The sequence below is a fragment of the Columba livia genome, chromosome 15, assembly GCF_036013475.1.
Source record: "Columba livia isolate bColLiv1 breed racing homer chromosome 15, bColLiv1.pat.W.v2, whole genome shotgun sequence".
In the NCBI taxonomy this organism is placed as follows: domain Eukaryota; kingdom Metazoa; phylum Chordata; class Aves; order Columbiformes; family Columbidae; genus Columba; species Columba livia.
Window position 1 is genome coordinate 16,144,156 of NC_088616.1, and position 18,152 is coordinate 16,162,307.

The 18,152-nt window shown below is 47.6% G+C and overlaps 1 protein-coding gene across 1 annotated transcript in view; it reads left to right on the plus strand.

Annotated features, from left to right (window-relative positions):
- Positions 1–18,152, plus strand: part of ADAP1 (ArfGAP with dual PH domains 1) — a 52,982-nt gene that overhangs the window by 12,491 nt on the left and 22,339 nt on the right. Inside the window, exon 4 of the mRNA XM_065031576.1 lies at positions 7,984–8,066. Coding sequence (XP_064887648.1) covers positions 7,984–8,066 — 83 coding nt within the window. The remainder of the gene's footprint in view (positions 1–7,983; positions 8,067–18,152) is intronic.

Below are 18,152 nucleotides of genomic sequence, written 5' to 3' on the forward strand. Positions count from 1 at the left end.
GGAGAAGCAACATTTTTTACCTCATCACTGGTAGGAGAAACACTGTCCTAGGGGTTTTTAATTTAGTTTACTTCTAAGTCACAGTTAAATTCAATTAGACGTTGAACTCCAGCCTTAGCTGCTGTTTTGTCCTTACAGGGCAGAGGCCTGTCTGATAGCAAGGTGTTTAAATCTTTCCCAGGAGCAGACTCCTGGCTCTTTTCCATGCCTCATCCTTGCTCATGCTGGGGAAGCCCGGTTGGAAGTGGGGCAGGTCCCTCTGCAGCGTGGGGGCTCCTGAGATCTGGGCGCAAATCCCACCCAACCCTCCTTGCACAGCTCAGGCTGAGAGACAGCGAAAGCTCGCCCTGCAGCTCAGCTTAAAAACCACAAGTGTTTTCATTCCTTCTACTGTTGGGCTGGCAGAGATGTCTGTGGTTCGCTCTGAGCTGGGCTGGTTTGGCTTCCTTTGATAACGCAGCTCAGGCTTTGCCGCTGTGCTATTTCTCTTCCTGCACGGTGCAGTGGTGCTCCGGGGAGCTGTGCCCCACGGTGGCCGAGCTCCAGACACAGCCCTGGGACCATGCTGGCACTGTGCCCCATGGTGGCCGAGCTCCAGACGCAGCCCCGCGGCCGTGGGCACAGAGGGACCGCGCTGGCACTGGGGCGGCCGCTCCATCCGTAGCCCTTCCCGATGCCCAACCGAGAGGCTCATGACTGGGCTTGTAACCAGGACCGGGAGGGTTAAGGTTCTTTTGGTTGTTGTTGTTTCTCTTTTGTGATTTATTTATTGTTTGGGAGGATAAGGCAAGGCTAATCTTTCTGCAAATGGCTGGAAGACCAATTTCTGACCCAACTTAGAATCATAGAATATGCTGGGTTGGAAGGGGCCCACAGGATCATGGAGTCCAACTCCCATCCCTGCACAGGACACCCCACAGGTCACCCCGTGTGTCTGAGGACGGTGTCCAGTCTGTTCTTGAACACTGTCAGGTTGGGCCGTGACACCTCCCTGGGGAGCCTGTTCAGTGTCCAGCACCTCTGGGGGAAGAACCTTTTCCTCATGTCCAACTGCCCCTCCCTGGCACATCTTCTGCCATTCCCTGGGGTCTGTCACTGTCACCAGAGAGAAGAGTTTGGCACCTGCCCCTCCTGCTCCCCTGGTGAGGAAGCTGTAGACCATGAGGTCTCCTCTCAGCCTCCTCTTCTCCAGGCTGAACAAACCCAGTGACTATATCCACTCCTCATAGGGCTTCCCCTCCAAACCCTTCACCAACTTGTGGCTGTTTTGCACAGGGACAGTTTTCAGGCTGGATGCCCTGATTTGGGAGTTCTCTGGGCCGGCACTGCCAGGTCTCTGCCACGGCAGCAGGGCGCACCGGCATAGACGTGACCCCTTGCAGTAACAGATCTCCAGACTCTGCTGCAGTGTAAACAGCTGTGGGTACATTGTGTGTTGGGAATGTCTCGAGGATGATGTGCCAGGTTGTATTTTTCTTTCTCTGGTTAGAGGCTCTCTGTGCCTTTCAACAAATACACGCTAAACAAGAGCAGGGGAGTGCTGCTTTTTAAAGGGATATATATTTAGCTTTCTCCCCACCTCGCTGCAGTCCAGTCACTGCAATAGCACGAATCGTTCCCAGCTCTCAGTCCCGGGTAGCATGGCGATGGATGACACCTCCGGTTACCGCTGGCACCGTGCCGTTGTGTGCCGACCCACGTTCTGCAGCATCAAGAGGTTTTGGTGCTTCTAATTACAAGCACCAGTGCTGGCCAGCTGCAGCGGCTGGGCACGCTTTGTGGGAGCTGCTCTCAGACTTGGCGTGGCAGGATGCTAATGCACGAGCTGTAACAAGGACAGGCTGCTCGGTCATTTGAAGCATCTTCATTTTATAATGCTTCATACGGAATCCCTCTGCTTTGGTTGCTTGAAGAACTGCAAAGTTCAGAGCAAGGGTGAAGAAGCGCTTCAGTGCCAGCTTGTCCTTTTTTCTTGCTTATGGTGTTGTTTGCTTGGAAAATATGTGGTGTTTGCCTGCTGCATCTGGCTTCTCCATCCTCCAGAAACCCCATTGTGGCTTCTTGGCTCTGTCAGACGCTTGGCAAAGGTTATAGAAGTTGGAGGGCTGCTCTTGAATTGCCCAGGGAAAACTTACCAGCTGTGCATAGGCAAAAAAAACCCTTAACAAAAAAAATCCCCTTCTGTCCTCTCCTCTCTTCTCATCCCGTCTGCAGCAGCTTGGCCTGTGCAGCAGGAGCAGTGAGCAGGGCAGCCAAGGTCTGCACCACTGGGGATTCCCTGAGGCTGAGATGAGTCCCAGAGTCTGGGGTGTTCCTGCCCCACCACAGTGTTGGCCCGAAAAGCCTTGGGTGAGGCACTTGAACCACAAAAACCTTCTTTGGATGTTCCCGGCCCAGCTTTGTACACCACGGCAGCCGGCCGAGAGCTGTAAACCAGCCTGTTCTGGGGCAGATACTCTGCAAGCACAGGCCTGAGGTTTGAGTCACCAGCGAGCAACAGGTAGCATCGCTTTTGAGTAAAAGCAAAGGAAAAAGGCTTTGTTCAGCCATATGCTTGACTGAAATCTGATAGAAGAAGATGGAGACAAGCCCTTTGTGGGCTTTTGCAGGACTGGAAGTACATCCATGCCCCTGCCCAATAATTAATGTTATTTTCTGTTGCCTTTTACTTGATTCAGGAACACAGAGCATCATTCTGCAGAGCTGCGTAGGAGCTGCAGTGCATTGCTCTGCTTCTCTCTCTCGGCCTGGATAAGTGGGAGCTGCATCTGCTCCTTATGCAGAACACTTAAATATACTGACTGCCAGTACATTTGAGTACTTTGGTAGGAAAACTGGGGCAGAATGTAATCGTATGAGTTGTACTGGGTGGTTGTCTTATCTGGAATGAGATGAGGCATCAATCATAGACTAAGATTGTATCCCAGTGAGGTTCACATCTTGGAAGAGTCATCTGTATAGTCATCTGAAGAACAACAGTTATTAGCAGAAGTGGCTCATTGTATTGCAGCGTGATTAAAATGTGCAGAGAGAAAATTGTGTAGTAAATCCCTGGATATTTTTTTGCGTACTTTATCACTTAAAGTTTGGTTCATTTGGTAGAGGAGATGCCAAGCCCACCACCTCAGTCTGGTGTCTGAAGGTCAGTCTGGCCACCTCCCCTCCCACCTCCCATGCACAGGGCATAATGATGGTCAAGGATGCAAACTTCTCACCGATCTCCTCTGTTTGCTAGTACTTTATAGATAAGCTTCTTTAATGCTACATGTCCAGAGGGGTAAGGTTGACTGTTCCCAGGTGGTGGAACCTCCTGTGGTGGCTCCAACTGGACACACAACCTTGGGAGGTCTCTGCCCAAGCATCTCTCTGCTGTCAGCTGAGTGCCTGAGATCTGCCCGCTCCTTCAGTCTAAACCACCCGCGAGGTCTGCTCTGCTTGTTATTCATTTTTAATTTGTTGTTAGCTCATAAGCCTGTTAATTCATATCAATTCCTTTAATTTTCAAAAGAAATTGCTACAAGGTTAAGATAGTACCGACACAGGCTCTTTCCTGTGTGCTTTTAATCTGTGTTTAATCATTCTGAAACAGCATTGTGGTGGACTGGACCGTGCATGTAAAACAACCAAACAAAAAAGGAACTGATTAGTGTTTTAATTGCGTGTGTTGTGATTTTTGTATACTCAAATTCAGCTTTAACTTATTCAAATCCATAACGCAAGATTTTTTTATGCCTTTACAGCCCCAAATCCTGCCTTTTTGGTCTCCTCCAGAAGCCTTTTGTTGGCCACTGGTCTTGGGGGCTGTGTGGCACATAGCTCCCGGGGCTCTGCGAGCCAGGGCCATGCACATAGCACTTGGAAGAAGCCCCCCAGTTGTCTTATGCCTCCACAAAGCCTTTTAGAAGCAAGTCCTCACAGCCAGGACTTACGAGATAGGAAAACATGCGGAGGCAGGGCGTGAAGCTCGATGGGCTTTTAGTCCGCGCCGCAGTGGCCCTCCTTGCAGTCTGAGCAAAAATTTGGTCTTGGACTTAAAATTTCCTTAAAGCGGTTGTTTGACAGAAACTTGGCGTAGCTGGGTCCGCAGAGCTGCCTGTGGAAAGCAGATTGTTTAGTGCTGGAAAAACCTCTGACAAATTCCAGAAGCTACAAATTTGGGTTTTGGAAATGGTGCTCCTGGATGACATTAATTTCGTTTCTCTTTGTTGGATCTGACGGTGGCTCGCAAGGATGCAATCAGAGGCCGGTAGCGGTCCGTGTTTGATGTCTTTTGGGCCACTTTCACCTCTGGCTGGAGCTTCTTGACTATCGTACGTCTCCAAAAAGCCATGTAGCGTTGGTGGGTGTGCGCTGTAGTGAGCCCCAGCAAAGCCAGCCCAGCTGAGGGTCTTGGGTAACAATAAATTGGAGACTATAGATTTTCTGGCCAGCACTCCTCCATAGAGTGTGGTGGAGCCATGCAGCCACAGTTTGATATTAAACTGCTTGAACGGCTTTTCCCATGGTGTTTATTGTTGCCAATGAAGGGCTTTGAGTACATGGGACCAAGTTAAAACTGCTCCACTGGCTTCTTCTGAAACCCTTCCTGCTGGTCCTTTGACAGAGAACACTTGTGTTCATGTGGGTGGCCAGGCAAGCAAACAAGTACCTAAAACGAGCTTTGGAGCTCTTGGTGTTGGCGGCGCTTTGTCAGCCTGCGGACCTGCCGCCTCCGCAGTGCAGCCCCGTCCTGTTCCATTCGGAGGATGAATTTTCCCTTTTCTGTCGGAAATGTGTTTTTTCCTTAGGGTTTTGTTTCTTCATTTTTGTTTGGTTGGTTTTTTTTGTTATTTTATTTCACGCCTAGGTTTTTATCTTGATAGTTACAAAGATGGTTCTGTTCTAATTGCTAAAATGACACATTCCCTGTAGCCAGCAGCCTGCCAGACTTTAGGTGGGCTGTTAAAGCTTTTGGAGTGGCTCCTGAAAGCTGTGCATCTCTGCAGTTTAGGAATGATGCAGTTATATTTTTCCGACAAACGCAAAAGGTGTATTTGCTACATTATCCCATCACTAGAACTGCAGTAAAATACTGTAATGTTATTGCCACTGTCCTTTCTGTTCACAGAACTCCCGTTGAAATCGAAGTGGGGGGGTTTGATGGAGAGTCCTGTGTTCGGTGCATGATGTCCACCCCGGGTCATTTGCACACATAGTCACCTCGGCAGAATCATAGCATAATTTCAGTTGGAAGAGACCCTTAGGATCATAGAGTTCAACCATAAATACACTTCAGCTAAAACACAGCAACAGATATTTAAAAGATCTCTAAAGGCATACTTCAAATGAAATGGAGGTCAGACCCAGAGTCCACCAAAAACGGTGGAGAGGCTGTAGGGTTGAGGGACCTCTGGATGGGCTCTGCTCTCAGATCCTAGAGACACCAGAGCAAATTCCTGCTCCTGTTTAAATTCATCCACGCTATGCCAGTGAAACCAGGTGTAACCCCGGACTCAAAAGCAGATTTTAGTGGCAGGATTGCATTCAGTCTGTCATAGTGAGCGTGGTCAAGTCCCTGCTCAGCTTCTCTGTTGTGTTGAGGGGAGATGCTGGACTCCTCACCATCCTTGTTGGGTTTTTGTTTCGATTTCTTTGCTGGAGTCGTTCTGCTTTCTATAAATAACCACTGCGGCAGAAGCTGCAGCTACCGGCATTGCACTGAGTTGTCCTGAGCGTGGGCTGCCCTTGGTGTATCTTGGGTCTTTTGGGAAATTATTGCTGAAAAGCCTGCGTTTGTGATGCTGAGGAAAGGGGAAGAACGTGTGAGCTGTCGGAAAGCGCTTGCTGTGAGCTGGGAAAGCGGCACGGCTGGAGCGCCGTCTGCTTTTGGAGCTGCCATCGGAGCCTTGCGTGGTCTCCCAAGCGCTGGGAGAGGTTATTGAGAGCTTCTTGCAGCTTCTCAGGATTCTCTTCTGGGCGAGGCACCTCATGGCTGCCCAATTTGCACTCTCTTGCACCAAAGCTGTGCAGTTTTCGACCCACCACTGTTGCCAGCATTGCAGGAAACGAGTCACTGTGGAGCGGTGTCCCCAGGGCGAAGACCAGCCGAGTGTATCTGTTGTACTATCTGCATTATACAGCACCACTGTTTTCCCACTGCTGCACGCAAACCTTAATTTACACTGTATTTAAACATTCGTACTGGAAGGCCGGTTTGCAGAGACCCAGAAGAGCTGCAGCTCCTGCTGAAGTCAGCTGGAGCTGGGCATGATGTGCATTTGCTTCCTTCTCGTTAAATTCCTGGTAGTCTTGTTTAAAAGGTCTGAGTTTGGCTACGCTGCTAACAAGCTGTAGTAGCCAGGCCAGAAGAACTGCAAGAAGGGTAACAGCTTGAAGTATTCTTGTTGATATTGTGGTAAAATTTTGGTGGCTTTGAGGAGTGGCAGAAGTATAGAAACAGGCAATTAAGTGCTACATTTTGGGTCATCAATCTTCTACATGTGCAGGCTACTGTGTTGTGGATGTCAGATGCAGAAAGATCAGATCCAGCTCAACCCAGAAGAGCCCCCTTGCACACTTCTACAAAGCACATCTGAACCTCCTGAGATGGGCTGGAGATGGGCTGTACCCAAAGCAGAGTGTAGCACAGGGTGATGACAGAAGGGAGATGGGTGCTCATCCTTAGAATTCATAGTCAAACTTGCAGATGTGTGTGTAACAGCTGAAGATCAGCCATGGAAACAGGAACAGAAGGGGGAAAGGCAGAGCTGGTGCATTATTTCTGTCACAGCAGAAGTTCACGGTTGAGCCTTGTGGGAGAAGGGGCCTCAACCAAGGAGGTGAAACAGCGGGTGGGACAAAATATATGTCATTATTTCTTCCTTTACTGCCAGGAAACTGATTACAACCACAGTTCTGCTTGAGTAGTGTCTTTTACAAAAGTGTTTGTTGTACCTGCAGATGAATTTTCATAAGCAATATTAACAACACTTCTGTGAACGTTTCTGGAATGTGTCTGCTGAGAAGACAGGGTTAAACCTGCACACTCACACATATATTCAAGCATATCAACAGTTTTCATTTGTGGAGAAGTTGACGTGTGGAAGTGTGGTGGGTTTTACTGAGCACCCCCAGTGCTGGGAGATCTGCTGTCATCAGTGCAGGCCACTTCTAAACGTCTGCTGTGAAGCTGGGGTGGCACATGCTTTTATTTCTGTGATTTCTGTGATTTCTGCCTACTTGGGCTATTTAAGATTCTAGGGCGATTAAGAACTAAGTGCAGTTAAAAAGGGTTTGAAGCAATTTGTAGCATATTCTAGGTCTAAACTAATTCATTAGTTCCAGCACTCATGCTAATATAAACCAGCATTTATAACCTTTGGGGTATTTTTTTTGGTGTTTGGCAGCTAAGGTCTTGGTGTGTAAATCACCCCTCCTCGCATGGGGCTTCCTCGCCTTGTCACAAGTGTCATTTTAACCTGACACGTCACCGTGTGTTTTAAAGCTGTCCATGCATGACAGAGACAATATCTCTGTGTCTTTGACTGCTGAAAGGCCATCACGTACGTGCATCACACAAAGCACACCCAGTTTCTGCTTCCATATTGATATTTTCAAGGCAAAGTTTTTTCTTTTGTATGCAGTTTGTTAGTTGTTTTTGCTTTTAAATCAATGCCATTTACTGAAGAATGGAGTGTGAGGAAATTAGCTTCAAAATCATTCAAATCCTGAGAGAATTTTGCACAGAGGCTGATTGGGTGGGAATGGGCTATTCTGCTAAATCTATACATTTTATTTAATAAATTTCCAATAAGACTGGATGTACAAGGAAATGATTTATTGTTGGACAACAGTAAACAGAAGAAACCTTTGTCTCCAGACTGTAATGCAATTTTTGTAGGACTTTAACATCATACATGTATTTTGATTGAAGAATGAATGATTCTGGATTCTTCCTTAGCATATCTTGCACCATGTCTCCTTTTCTGTATCTTTCTTTCCCAGACTGCTGCGGGAACAGTGGATCAGAGCCAAATACGAACGAAAAGAGTTCATTCACAGCGAGAAGCAGGAGCCTTACTCTGCAGGTAGACACTTTGGGCACATAAGTTTCTCGATGTCCAGCACCTTCCTTATTTTTCATCTCTGTTTATATGTTCTTGTGTTGCTCATGTCACTAAGTACGAGGAGAAAGTGTGGTCTTTTGGGAAAGGTCCCTCCTGTGTATTTGTTGGGGAATATTTGGAATGTTAATGCCTGATGGAAATAAATAGGTTGTCAAGGTTCTCTCTGACTTCCATGGGTTGTTCACCAACAGCAAGTCAGATAAAGTACCGGTGAGTTTGTTTCTGGTAGCGGGAGGCGGGAAGCTGGGTTGTAATAGAGATAAGGGTGTTTGTCTCATCAAGGTGACTTTTGCTTTGGAAAGATGAAGTAGGATTATTAGCATGGTTTGGTTAATGGTAGATAAGCGTGCCTGGTCCTCCACTCTTCCCAAATCTCTGTCTTTCCACAACACTTCAAGAGTGACGGTGGCCTTGCCAAGGGCTGGTTTGGAGGAGCAGAGGACTGGACAATTTTCTTGCAGAAGGCCAGAATTTGACAAGGAGACACAGGGCTTGGCCATCTTCATTGTGTGGCCATACCAGCATAAGGACTGGCATGGAAGTTCATTAAATTAGCTGGAGTTTTCTTTACTATATGTAAGTGGCATTTAATTTATTCTGCCTTTTAAGTAGTTGACACCAACTATGTGCTTGGATGACTCTGGGGTAATTTCATTAGCAAAGATGGTGTTACAGATGAAAGGTTAAAATACTATTTTCATGCCGCTTTTCAATACTAATAACAAGCAGGTAGCTCCAGCAGTTTGCTGTTATTAAAACCACAATTAAAATCTGATCTCATGTATTCTCAATTTCTGTTTAGAGCATTTCTGCTCTTCTATTTTTGTATATATTGAGGCGTGCACACAGTGTGTCTGTGCTATCCATATTCATATATAATACAACGTGCATGTTTTTATTTTACATTTTCAAAGTGGTCTGCTGTAGTCAGACATTTTCTATGAAAACAAAATAGTTTGTTTTCTTGGATAATTTTGGAATATGTCTGCCAATGTGTGTATAATGCTCACCCAGGAATTACGTTTCCAATTTATGCCATGCAACTTCTAGATATAAAAACCCAGATTCCACTAGGTACTTCAGACAAATGCGTAATTTTAAGCACATGATTAGTCCTTTCAACTCCAGGAAGAGTGTGTACCTGGTTCAAGTGAAGTAGGTGCTTCAGCGCTGGGTGGGAAGAAGGGCGGCTCTCCGGAAAATATTATAGGAAGAGTTCAAATGAGCATTTATTTCTAGCAGTGTGTTTTGTAGGTGTTCTTCAGTAATGTGGCTGCATAATATTTAGCTGTGTGGTGAAGCCATAGGGTTTTCTGCCTTCCCTTTGAAGTTGAAAAGCTGTTAAATGCCGAATAGAGGAGAGTGGGGTAAGCCGTTGTAATGAGCAGTGCTCTCGAGGGGAGGGCAGTCAGGCTGGTGGGCGTCTTGTAGGTTGTTTATGAGTGTGTTTGGGTTGTATATGGTCTTTGAGAATCGTGCCGTCATTAAAATCCTTCGTAGGAGCTGTGCAAATGACCTGTGCAACCGAGATGTGATTTGTTGGTTCTTCTGGACAGTAAATTCAAAGGGGAGCTTTGGCCAGGTGGTTCCTCCTTAGAGTGACCAGGTTGGTGTTGTAACAAAACGAAGCTGGAGGGACACACACCAAACTTCCAGTGGCAGCTTTTTCCTTCTGCTGAACCACGACGGTGGCTGCACACCCGTACTTCACCCGCGACAAACCGTGCTCCTTCCTCGGGTCTGCATGATGGAACTCGGTTGATGCCGCTGCTTTCAGATCTTGGATTGTTACACCAGTAGTCAATTGTTTCCCAGGGTTGTGGCTTGAGAAGGAAATCCTGTGCCTTGGAGAAAGCAGCACACATAGATCATAGAATCATTTAGGTTGGAAAAGACCCTTAAGATTGTTGAGTCCAACCGTTAACCTGACATTACCAAGTCCACCACTAAACTATGTCCCTAACAGATGTTCCCATGTGTGTTGGGACAGTTCTTGTACCGCTGGGGTGAAATGGGGCTGTTCCACCATTGTGTCGCACATGGTGCTGGATCTTTTCCCAGCTGGTGCAGACCTGTGCCACCAAAGCTGGTCTGCGCCACCCTGTCCATGAGCCCTCCAAGACAGCCTTGCAGAAGCAGCTCAGCTACCCAAAGTGTCCGGGCTCTGCCCTTCTTGCTGCTTGCAGGGGTCAATACCACTTGCTGGCCACACCAGTGGCTTGGAGGATGGGCTGGACCTCCATGGCTGGGAAGCGCAGGGGATCTGGGCCATTGCTTTCCACCTCCTGAATGCACCGAGGTGGGACTGACACAAGGATCCTTCCTGCCCACCCAACATGCTGTTTGTGTCTCACTTGAATGTATGTATATCTCTTTTTCTTTCTAATGCTTGGACCATTTTTTTTCTCACCATTCTGAATTCCCTGGAGGGGTGTTAGATTACCAGTTTCTAAGCATGAAACGTTTTATTGCTAATAGAGACGTCAGCATCCATTTTCTCATGTTTGAAAGATTTAATTCCACTTTCCAATCTCAGGGGCAATTTTGCATTCTGATATTTGTTCAATAATTGCATAAAAAATAAGAAAATGCTGCCTTTGAGTAGTTTCAAGCAACAGCTGTTTCCAGGCAGCCTGACGAAACCCTGGTCAGAAATTCACTGTCTTTCAACAAATCCTTTGGGGAGAGACTGTCTGGAGCCTGTAGATGCCAAGCAGAAGCTATTGCAGCCCAGCTGACAGACTGAGGAGAAATGAGTCTCGGGACGGAGGTGTCAGATGTGCGGGTCAGAGCCAGGGTAGTCACACAGGGAAGGAGGATGCGGCAAACTCTTCAGCTGCTGGCGAAGAGTATAGATATCATATAATATAATATAAATAAGAGGTGGGGAGGGGGATGCAAAGCCAACAGCTGCCCCCCAAACTGATGGGGAACGTCTGCCCAGTGTGACAGGGCGTGATGCAAGGTAGCAGAACCAAAACTGGGAAACAAAGACACTTTGTGTGTGCAGAAAGGCCAAGTGTGGGCAGTGTTGAGCGTTTAAGCTGGTTCTTGAGCCTTGGTCTGGAGAGGAGCTGTGGTCATAGATCCGTGGTCCTGTCTCGGTCCTTGCTTTAGATGTCCTCTCTCGGGGGTGCTCTGTGATACACGCAGTCATGGCCATTCACAATAGAAGATTGTAGTGGAGATTGTAGAAGATTGTAGAAGATTGTAGTAGAGGTTCCTGCAAGGGAATTTTGGTAGGTTTTCTTGCTCCCCCAGGAAGCCTTGGAGCCCAAGCCCATCTGCTGTTCACAGCTTCCAGCTCCTCTGCCCCCAGTTAGTTTTTCGTACTCTGATGGTTTCATTCCTCCGAAAGAGCCGTCGTTAATAAGTATATTAGCACCATTGATTTTAGTGCAAGGAGTCAGTTTTAGTTCAGATAGTGCAGGGAGATTAGTAAAACAGTGATTAAATGCTTCGTTGATCCACTATCCATTCTTAGATACACCCTTTTATACATTTGAGCTCTTAATTCAGCTGTAGTATGAGCTAAATAATTTGTTCTCCCTAGCCAGATTTTATGTAGCAAAACATTATTTACACCCCAGCAATCCCAATTAACGCCATGGTCCGTGTCCCTTCTGCTAGCAATGCGTTTGTTTCACAGTGGCACAGAATAATACCGATTTTAAGACCCTCACATTAACATGTTTCAGGTTGGCTTTTATCCCTTGTGATAAATGAACTGGCTAAATTACTGTCAGTCTCCAGCTAATTATCCCTTTTAATGGAGTTTGATGGGACACGGGCACTGAATTCTCGAAATGGAGGATGGTGGTAATTGCCATCAAAGTCTGGATCTGGATCTTGGGGCAACTGAAAGGTTTGATCATTTTTAAAAGGATTTTGATGAATTTTAAAAAGCTTGGACATTTTCCCCTGCTGTTGATAGGCAGCAGCTACAGCAACACTTTCTGCTGAAAGTTAATTCATTTGGGTGCTTTTAATTCCTCTTAATCAAATGGATTTATTTTAACCAAGGGAGGCGTGGAGGAAGCAAAAGGAAACAGTGTTTGCAGGGCTGGAGCATTATATAATTCTAAACCGGTCAAGGTACAGCCGCTCTAACGCGTCTCAGGCCACAGACGGGAGAACGGAACATGCATGTGGCCAAGAGAGGGCAAAATGGTGTCGTTTGCTTCTTGAACTTGACTTTGGCTCCTGACGACCCACCTCGTTGCCACCAGGGTGCCAGGAGGAATCGGGGCCCTGGGACAAGCTGGAGCCCAGTTTGGGAGGAGTTGTGGGCAGAGAGAACGCATCTTTGGGTCTTTGGTTTAACACTGGCAAATGAAATGGGGGAGCTCTTTAGAACAGGGTGTTTAATCTCTTAATGCTCGTCAGGAAAAATGGCTTAACCTCACTGTTGGGACATGAAAACGCCTGTCCATGGGGTGGATGTGACGGGTGCAGTCTGAGAGCGCTAATGGGTGTCTGCAGCAAGGGACAGAGATGCCAGGCTGTGCAAAAGCAGCTGCCACCCCGTCCTTGAAAGCATCGCCTGATAGTTCAGCAGTGATTTATGGGCTCTCAGACCGGGGTGTATGTAGGTGCTTTCCCTCAAGGCACAGGATAAACTGGGCACAAACAACAGCTTCATTGAGTGCAGCTTTCTGCAGCTTTGCTGCAAACGCCGCCGCCTTGTGTTTCCCATCAATAGGCCAGTAAATCTTATAGCTGTTAATTTATCAGATGGCGGAGGAGCAGTCGGGAACGGGAGAAGGTTCGCAGTAGGGTACAGCTGATAAAAGGTGCTGCTGCCAACTCTGCACACCAGTGCAATTCCCTTGCAGTAGGACTGGGGAATAGTGGTTTTCCCTTGCTCACAGCAGATGCTTTTGCACCTTTCATGGTGAGATATTTGCTTCCCAAAAGCATTTAGGATGGGAATGCATCATTTGCAAGGGAGAAGGATAAGAAATGCCAACAAACATCACTGCTTTCATTCTCAGTCATAGGAAGCTGGAGCTCCCCAGCTGATGTGAATTGTCATATGTCCCATAAAAACAGCAGAGGAATTCAGATTTACACCAGCTGGAGATTTAAACGCTGTCCTTTGGGGTGGAAGTTGGAGAAGGCCGTGATTATTTGATTGATAGTTATATGGCTGGGTTGGATGGACTATTGGACTGTAGGGTGAGATAATACGGTGTTAATGCAACCTTAGGTGGCCTGAGAGCTTCCATTGGAGCAACTGAGAAAGCTAGAAGATACAGGCAAGGTTTTGGGCGTATTAACAAAGTCAAATATGCTTGAGGCTTTAGCTTCTGTTGGCTTGTATTCCTGTGTTTATAGGACTATGGACTAGATGTTATTGTCGTTATTCAGGTGAGCTCTAGGTTTACCCAGGTAGTTACAAAAGGCAGTGCTTGTCCGAAGGTGCCTATTTCCTTGTACTGTCTTCTGTCAACACCCTAAACATTACTTGGCTTATGTGTTATTTTGTATTTGTCTGCAAATATGATGGCAAAAGAAATTATGAGACATGAAAGAGTACCCTAAAATAGTAAAATCTGTTAATATGCACTTTCCATTCCATGTGGTTCTTGCATAAATTGGGCAGCATTCTGAATTAATTTTCCCCTGCACTTGCACAGTTGGAAGGAGCTCCGGCTGCAAAGCACTAGAGAAAATGCATGGAACATAAATATGTTCTTTCTCAGTGTGAGGAAGATACCCTTATTAGTTCAGTCTGGCCTGCAGTGATGTAATGCAGTTTATTTTGGGCCTGACCAGACAAAGCAGTGAGCAGCGTTGCAGTTAAAACTCAATTGCTTTAACGGCCAGACCTCATCCTTCGATGTCTCTTACCCCATTTCAGGAGCTACATGTGTCAGAGCGACACCAGCTCTGCTGTGTGTTGGGTGTTTTTTGGTTTAGGTTGGGTTGGTTTGGATGGTTTTCAGCCTCAGAAGCAAAGCTCCTTTCTCCTGCTGCACATGCTGCTGAATTACAGGGCTGAGCAGCACCTGGAGAACAAGCCTAAAAGGGCACAGGTTTTATTGCACATTAGACATCCCGTAGCACAGGAGAGAGCCTGCCAGGCAGCCAGAGCAAAGAAATAAAGCATCGGCTTAAGTGCTCCTGGTGTCATTTGCTAAGGTGTTGATGCAAATGGTCTTCGTAGTTCCACCAACCCCAGGGAAGTTCTGGCTTTCCCCAGGTGAAGATCTATGGGTGGTGAAGGTGATGCTGTGCTGGGCACCATACAAATGCAAAGCAGGATAGTGGTGCGGCTGAGTGTGAGGTCAGAGCTGGCAGGTGCTGGCTGCTTGGAGAAAAACGGGGCAGTGCCACTCCACAGGGGTGGCTCTGCAAAAAGCAGGGGTGAGGCTGAATTTGACACGTGTAAATTATCCCATTGCTTTATAAGCAAGGAAGTGTAGTTTAACAACTACAGGGAGCTACATCTGGCTAAAATTGTCTAAGATGCTAAAAAGTCAGAAGAGGAGATGGATGGACAATGCTCGCATGAGCTTTGGTTCCTTAGGAAACGGAGCTCATGAGGGCACTGAGAGCAAAAAACGCGTGATAAAAGCAACTATTTCAAAGCTTACCAGCAATAACTCGCTGGGCTTTGTGTGTACCATAGGACAGAATGGCGGTGCAGAAAAGGGTCACCTGTCCGTCTCGCCCCTCGGCAGCAGCACGTGGCGAGGCTTGGGGTGCACCGGAGCGTCCCGCTGCCCCTGGCGGGTGTTTGGCTGGTTTGGGATTTGTGTGTGTCTGAAATAACCTGCCATCCTTTCCACGCTGTTTGAACACCGCTCTGGCTGCTGCTGCGGGGGCAGCTGTACCTGGCCACGGTGTAACACACCACCTCCCCTCACAAGGTATATAAATCCTTTAGCTTTTTATTTTCCCACTTCCACCTTCTCTCCCTTCCCCCCCATCCCTTACACGCTTACAACATCTCCTCGTGATAAAAATAGCCTTTGGTGTCAACGCGGGGCCGAGCGGAGCCGCAGTGGCTCCTCCTGCCCTTTGTTCCCGGGGCTGCGGCACAAACCCGGGCGCAGGTCCCAGGGATGTTCGGTCCCCGAGCGGATCTGCTGACTAACGTGACCGGCTTTGCAACAGGGGCTCGGAGCCGTTTGTCACCCGGCCAGAAGCACTTTATTAAGAAAAATCAGTTTATAATCTGTGCTACCCATCCAGTGCTTTAAGCGGTGGAGAAATCTCTGCAGAGCAGTTGCAGTGGTTTGTACTAATGTACCCAAAAACCTAGGGATGGCCATGGAGGCATTTCTGGTGACAGCAGTGAGATTGGAAACGTCGCTTTATAAACATTAAGTTACATTAGACTCTGGTTACCAGAATAAGAGATTTGGAACCACATAAGGCTGCAAAATCATGTCACCTTTAAAGCCCAGCCTGAATTATGTGTCTGTAAAGTGAATAGTATCATACAAATAACGAATTAATTTTCTTCTCATTCTGTTTTTTTTACTGGCAAGTTTCCCATAATGCCAGTGACTTGCCTCTTGATTTACACCATATATAGAAATCTAGAAAAAGCCTAATTATAACTGGCTCTTCTGACATTTTTTGAGCTGAACTTCTGAAAACACTGGCTACATGTGTAATCTTGATCCACAGATCTCCGTTTTTCAGGAGTTTCTGTGACTGTAAATCTCTATTTAACCTCAATGTGCATATGGCTGATGCACAGAGCTGTCAAAAGCTTTAGCAGGCCTTGATCTTAGCCCATAGAGAGGAATTTTCAATATAAAGAAATCAGTTAATTTATTTCTACTTATTAGCCTCAAAGAGGAGTTGCTGCTTTGCTCTGACTGCTTTTTAGTGTCACTGTTATCTGATGCTAGTTGTAAAATGGATTAAATCCTCTTCTGATGCTTGAAAGGCTCAAGTATTAGAGCTGGGCTTTGAGGGGAGCTCCAGCGTTTGCTGCTGCCGTCCCGCTTTGATGGGAAGTGCTTCTTTTTGTGATGCGGGGCTGCAGCGTGCGGCGGGAAGATGCAGCTGGTGCGAGATCTGCAGAGCATCCTTGCTGTGAGGTGCTCTGTGCTTCTGGCGTCTTAGCTCCTCTTTCCTACCACTGCGAGCAGATCCCTCGCAGACCTAGAGGTCGAAATGAAAACCAATAGTAGTGTGACTAAAAAGCAGCAAAAATCAGAGTAGCTCAGTGTTTTGTTGAAAATTGATGCAGAACTTTGCGAAGCAAAGGTTTGGATATGAAAGAGGAGATGTTTTGTGGTAGGAAGTCATGACAGCAGTTCCCTGCAGCGTGCTGGTGCTTGGTGTGCACGCTGGGATTGCATCACTGGTGCCTTCTGTTAAATCACGGTTTCCAGTAACTTCCCCGCAGCCGGTTCCGGTATTTGGCTGAACTAAAGTGTAAAGCACCAGGTTTGACTCTTACCAGATTTCGGCAAGATTGTGTTGTGAATCTCAGTGCTCAAACCTGCCCTTGTCTGTAAGGTCTTGGCTGCTCAGTCCCAAAGTCTGGCTGCATTTTCACTCTCCCCAGCTGAAACAGCGAACGGTTCCTCTGCTTGGTGCTGATACCCCCTTGCAGTTGGTGTTTGTATCCGGGGGAGGTGGAGAAGGTGGCTGGATTTGTGTCTGAATGAGGAGCCCAGGGCACAGGGATGCTGCACCTCTTTGGCACGGACCTCTGCCCCGTCTCAGTGTCCCAGGGTATTAAATGATTTGGCACTGCAGTGTGCAGGGACCACAGGGGGGATTTTGGCTTCTTGGCTGAGTTTTGCAGCCTGCTGGGAGCTTGGTGCTGTGCAGCTTTGCCGATGCATCTCTCACGGTCATTGGAACAGCGGGGAGCGTGGCGGGGGGGATGCGAGCGGCCAGGCTGAGTGGTAGCAGGGCTCTAGCCCTCTCCGAAAAGGCTGCAGACCTCATCACTGTTTGCATTTCAAGGGAGTATAAGAGCATTTTTTGCATTTCAAGGGTGTGTAAGATCATTATGCACAGATTGCATCCATGCTCAGACTGCTGTACCAAAAGTGGAGAAAGAGCATTTAGCAGAGAGGTGGGTATGTGAGCGGGTGGAAATTGCAAATGCCGAGTGTCTCCCAACCCAGTATCGAGGTAATAGGAGGCCGATGTGCAGTTGCCAGGAGGGGGTTAAATCATGAGCATCCCTCCAGCGAGCAACCTTGCAGGGCACAGAAACCTCCTTCTCATGCTGCTGGGGCCACAGAGAGGGCTCTGTTCTCCGGGCACTGACATCAGCTGCCGGCCGGGACGTGAGTCATGCGGGGAGCCAGGCTCGGCGGGCGCTGGGCCCCGCGCGCTGCCACCCTGCACCCCAAACGGGCTCCACTGCGGCCGGGGAGAGCTGTTAGACATCTCACTTAACGCTGGGGATGGGTGCTGCTCCACACGTGGCTCTGGAAGAAAAATGAGATGAGTGAGGGAGGAAACTCTATGGAGAAGTGTGTTCAGCTGAAGCAGACAGGACACTGCTGATGCTCAGCCTCCTCTTCATGTCTTTCCAGTATAATCCTGCACTTAACATTACACAACTCCCTGTCAGGACTTGCTCCAGGAAACCTTCCCCCATCCTCTCCTTGGAGGTTTGAGGGAAATGGAGTCATTGCTTTAAAACAAACGGCTACTTCTTCCTTCTCCTCCTCAGCAAGCCCTGACAGCACTGCTGTGGGAAGTGGATGGCGGGTGATGCTTTGCAGGTCACCTCTCCGTAGCCTCATCCAGAACAGAGTGAAAACTCAAAACAGCCTGTCTCCAGGGTGAATAAATATTGAGCCAAATTGCCTTGGAAGGCAAGGGATCCATGTGAAAAAACCCACTAAAGAAACCAGCAGCAGCTATAATCCCCAGCCGAGTGTCGGCATCTGCTGCAGCATCAGCAGTGCAGAAGGTGGGTCCTGGGGGGCTGCCTGCAGTGGGTCCTGCTTGGCCCTTGCTCCAGGTAGCACCTTTGCAATACAAACGATTTACACATCAAACGCAGGCTTTACTGCAAGAAAGACAAGGCACATCAAAGAGCTGTTTAACAAACTG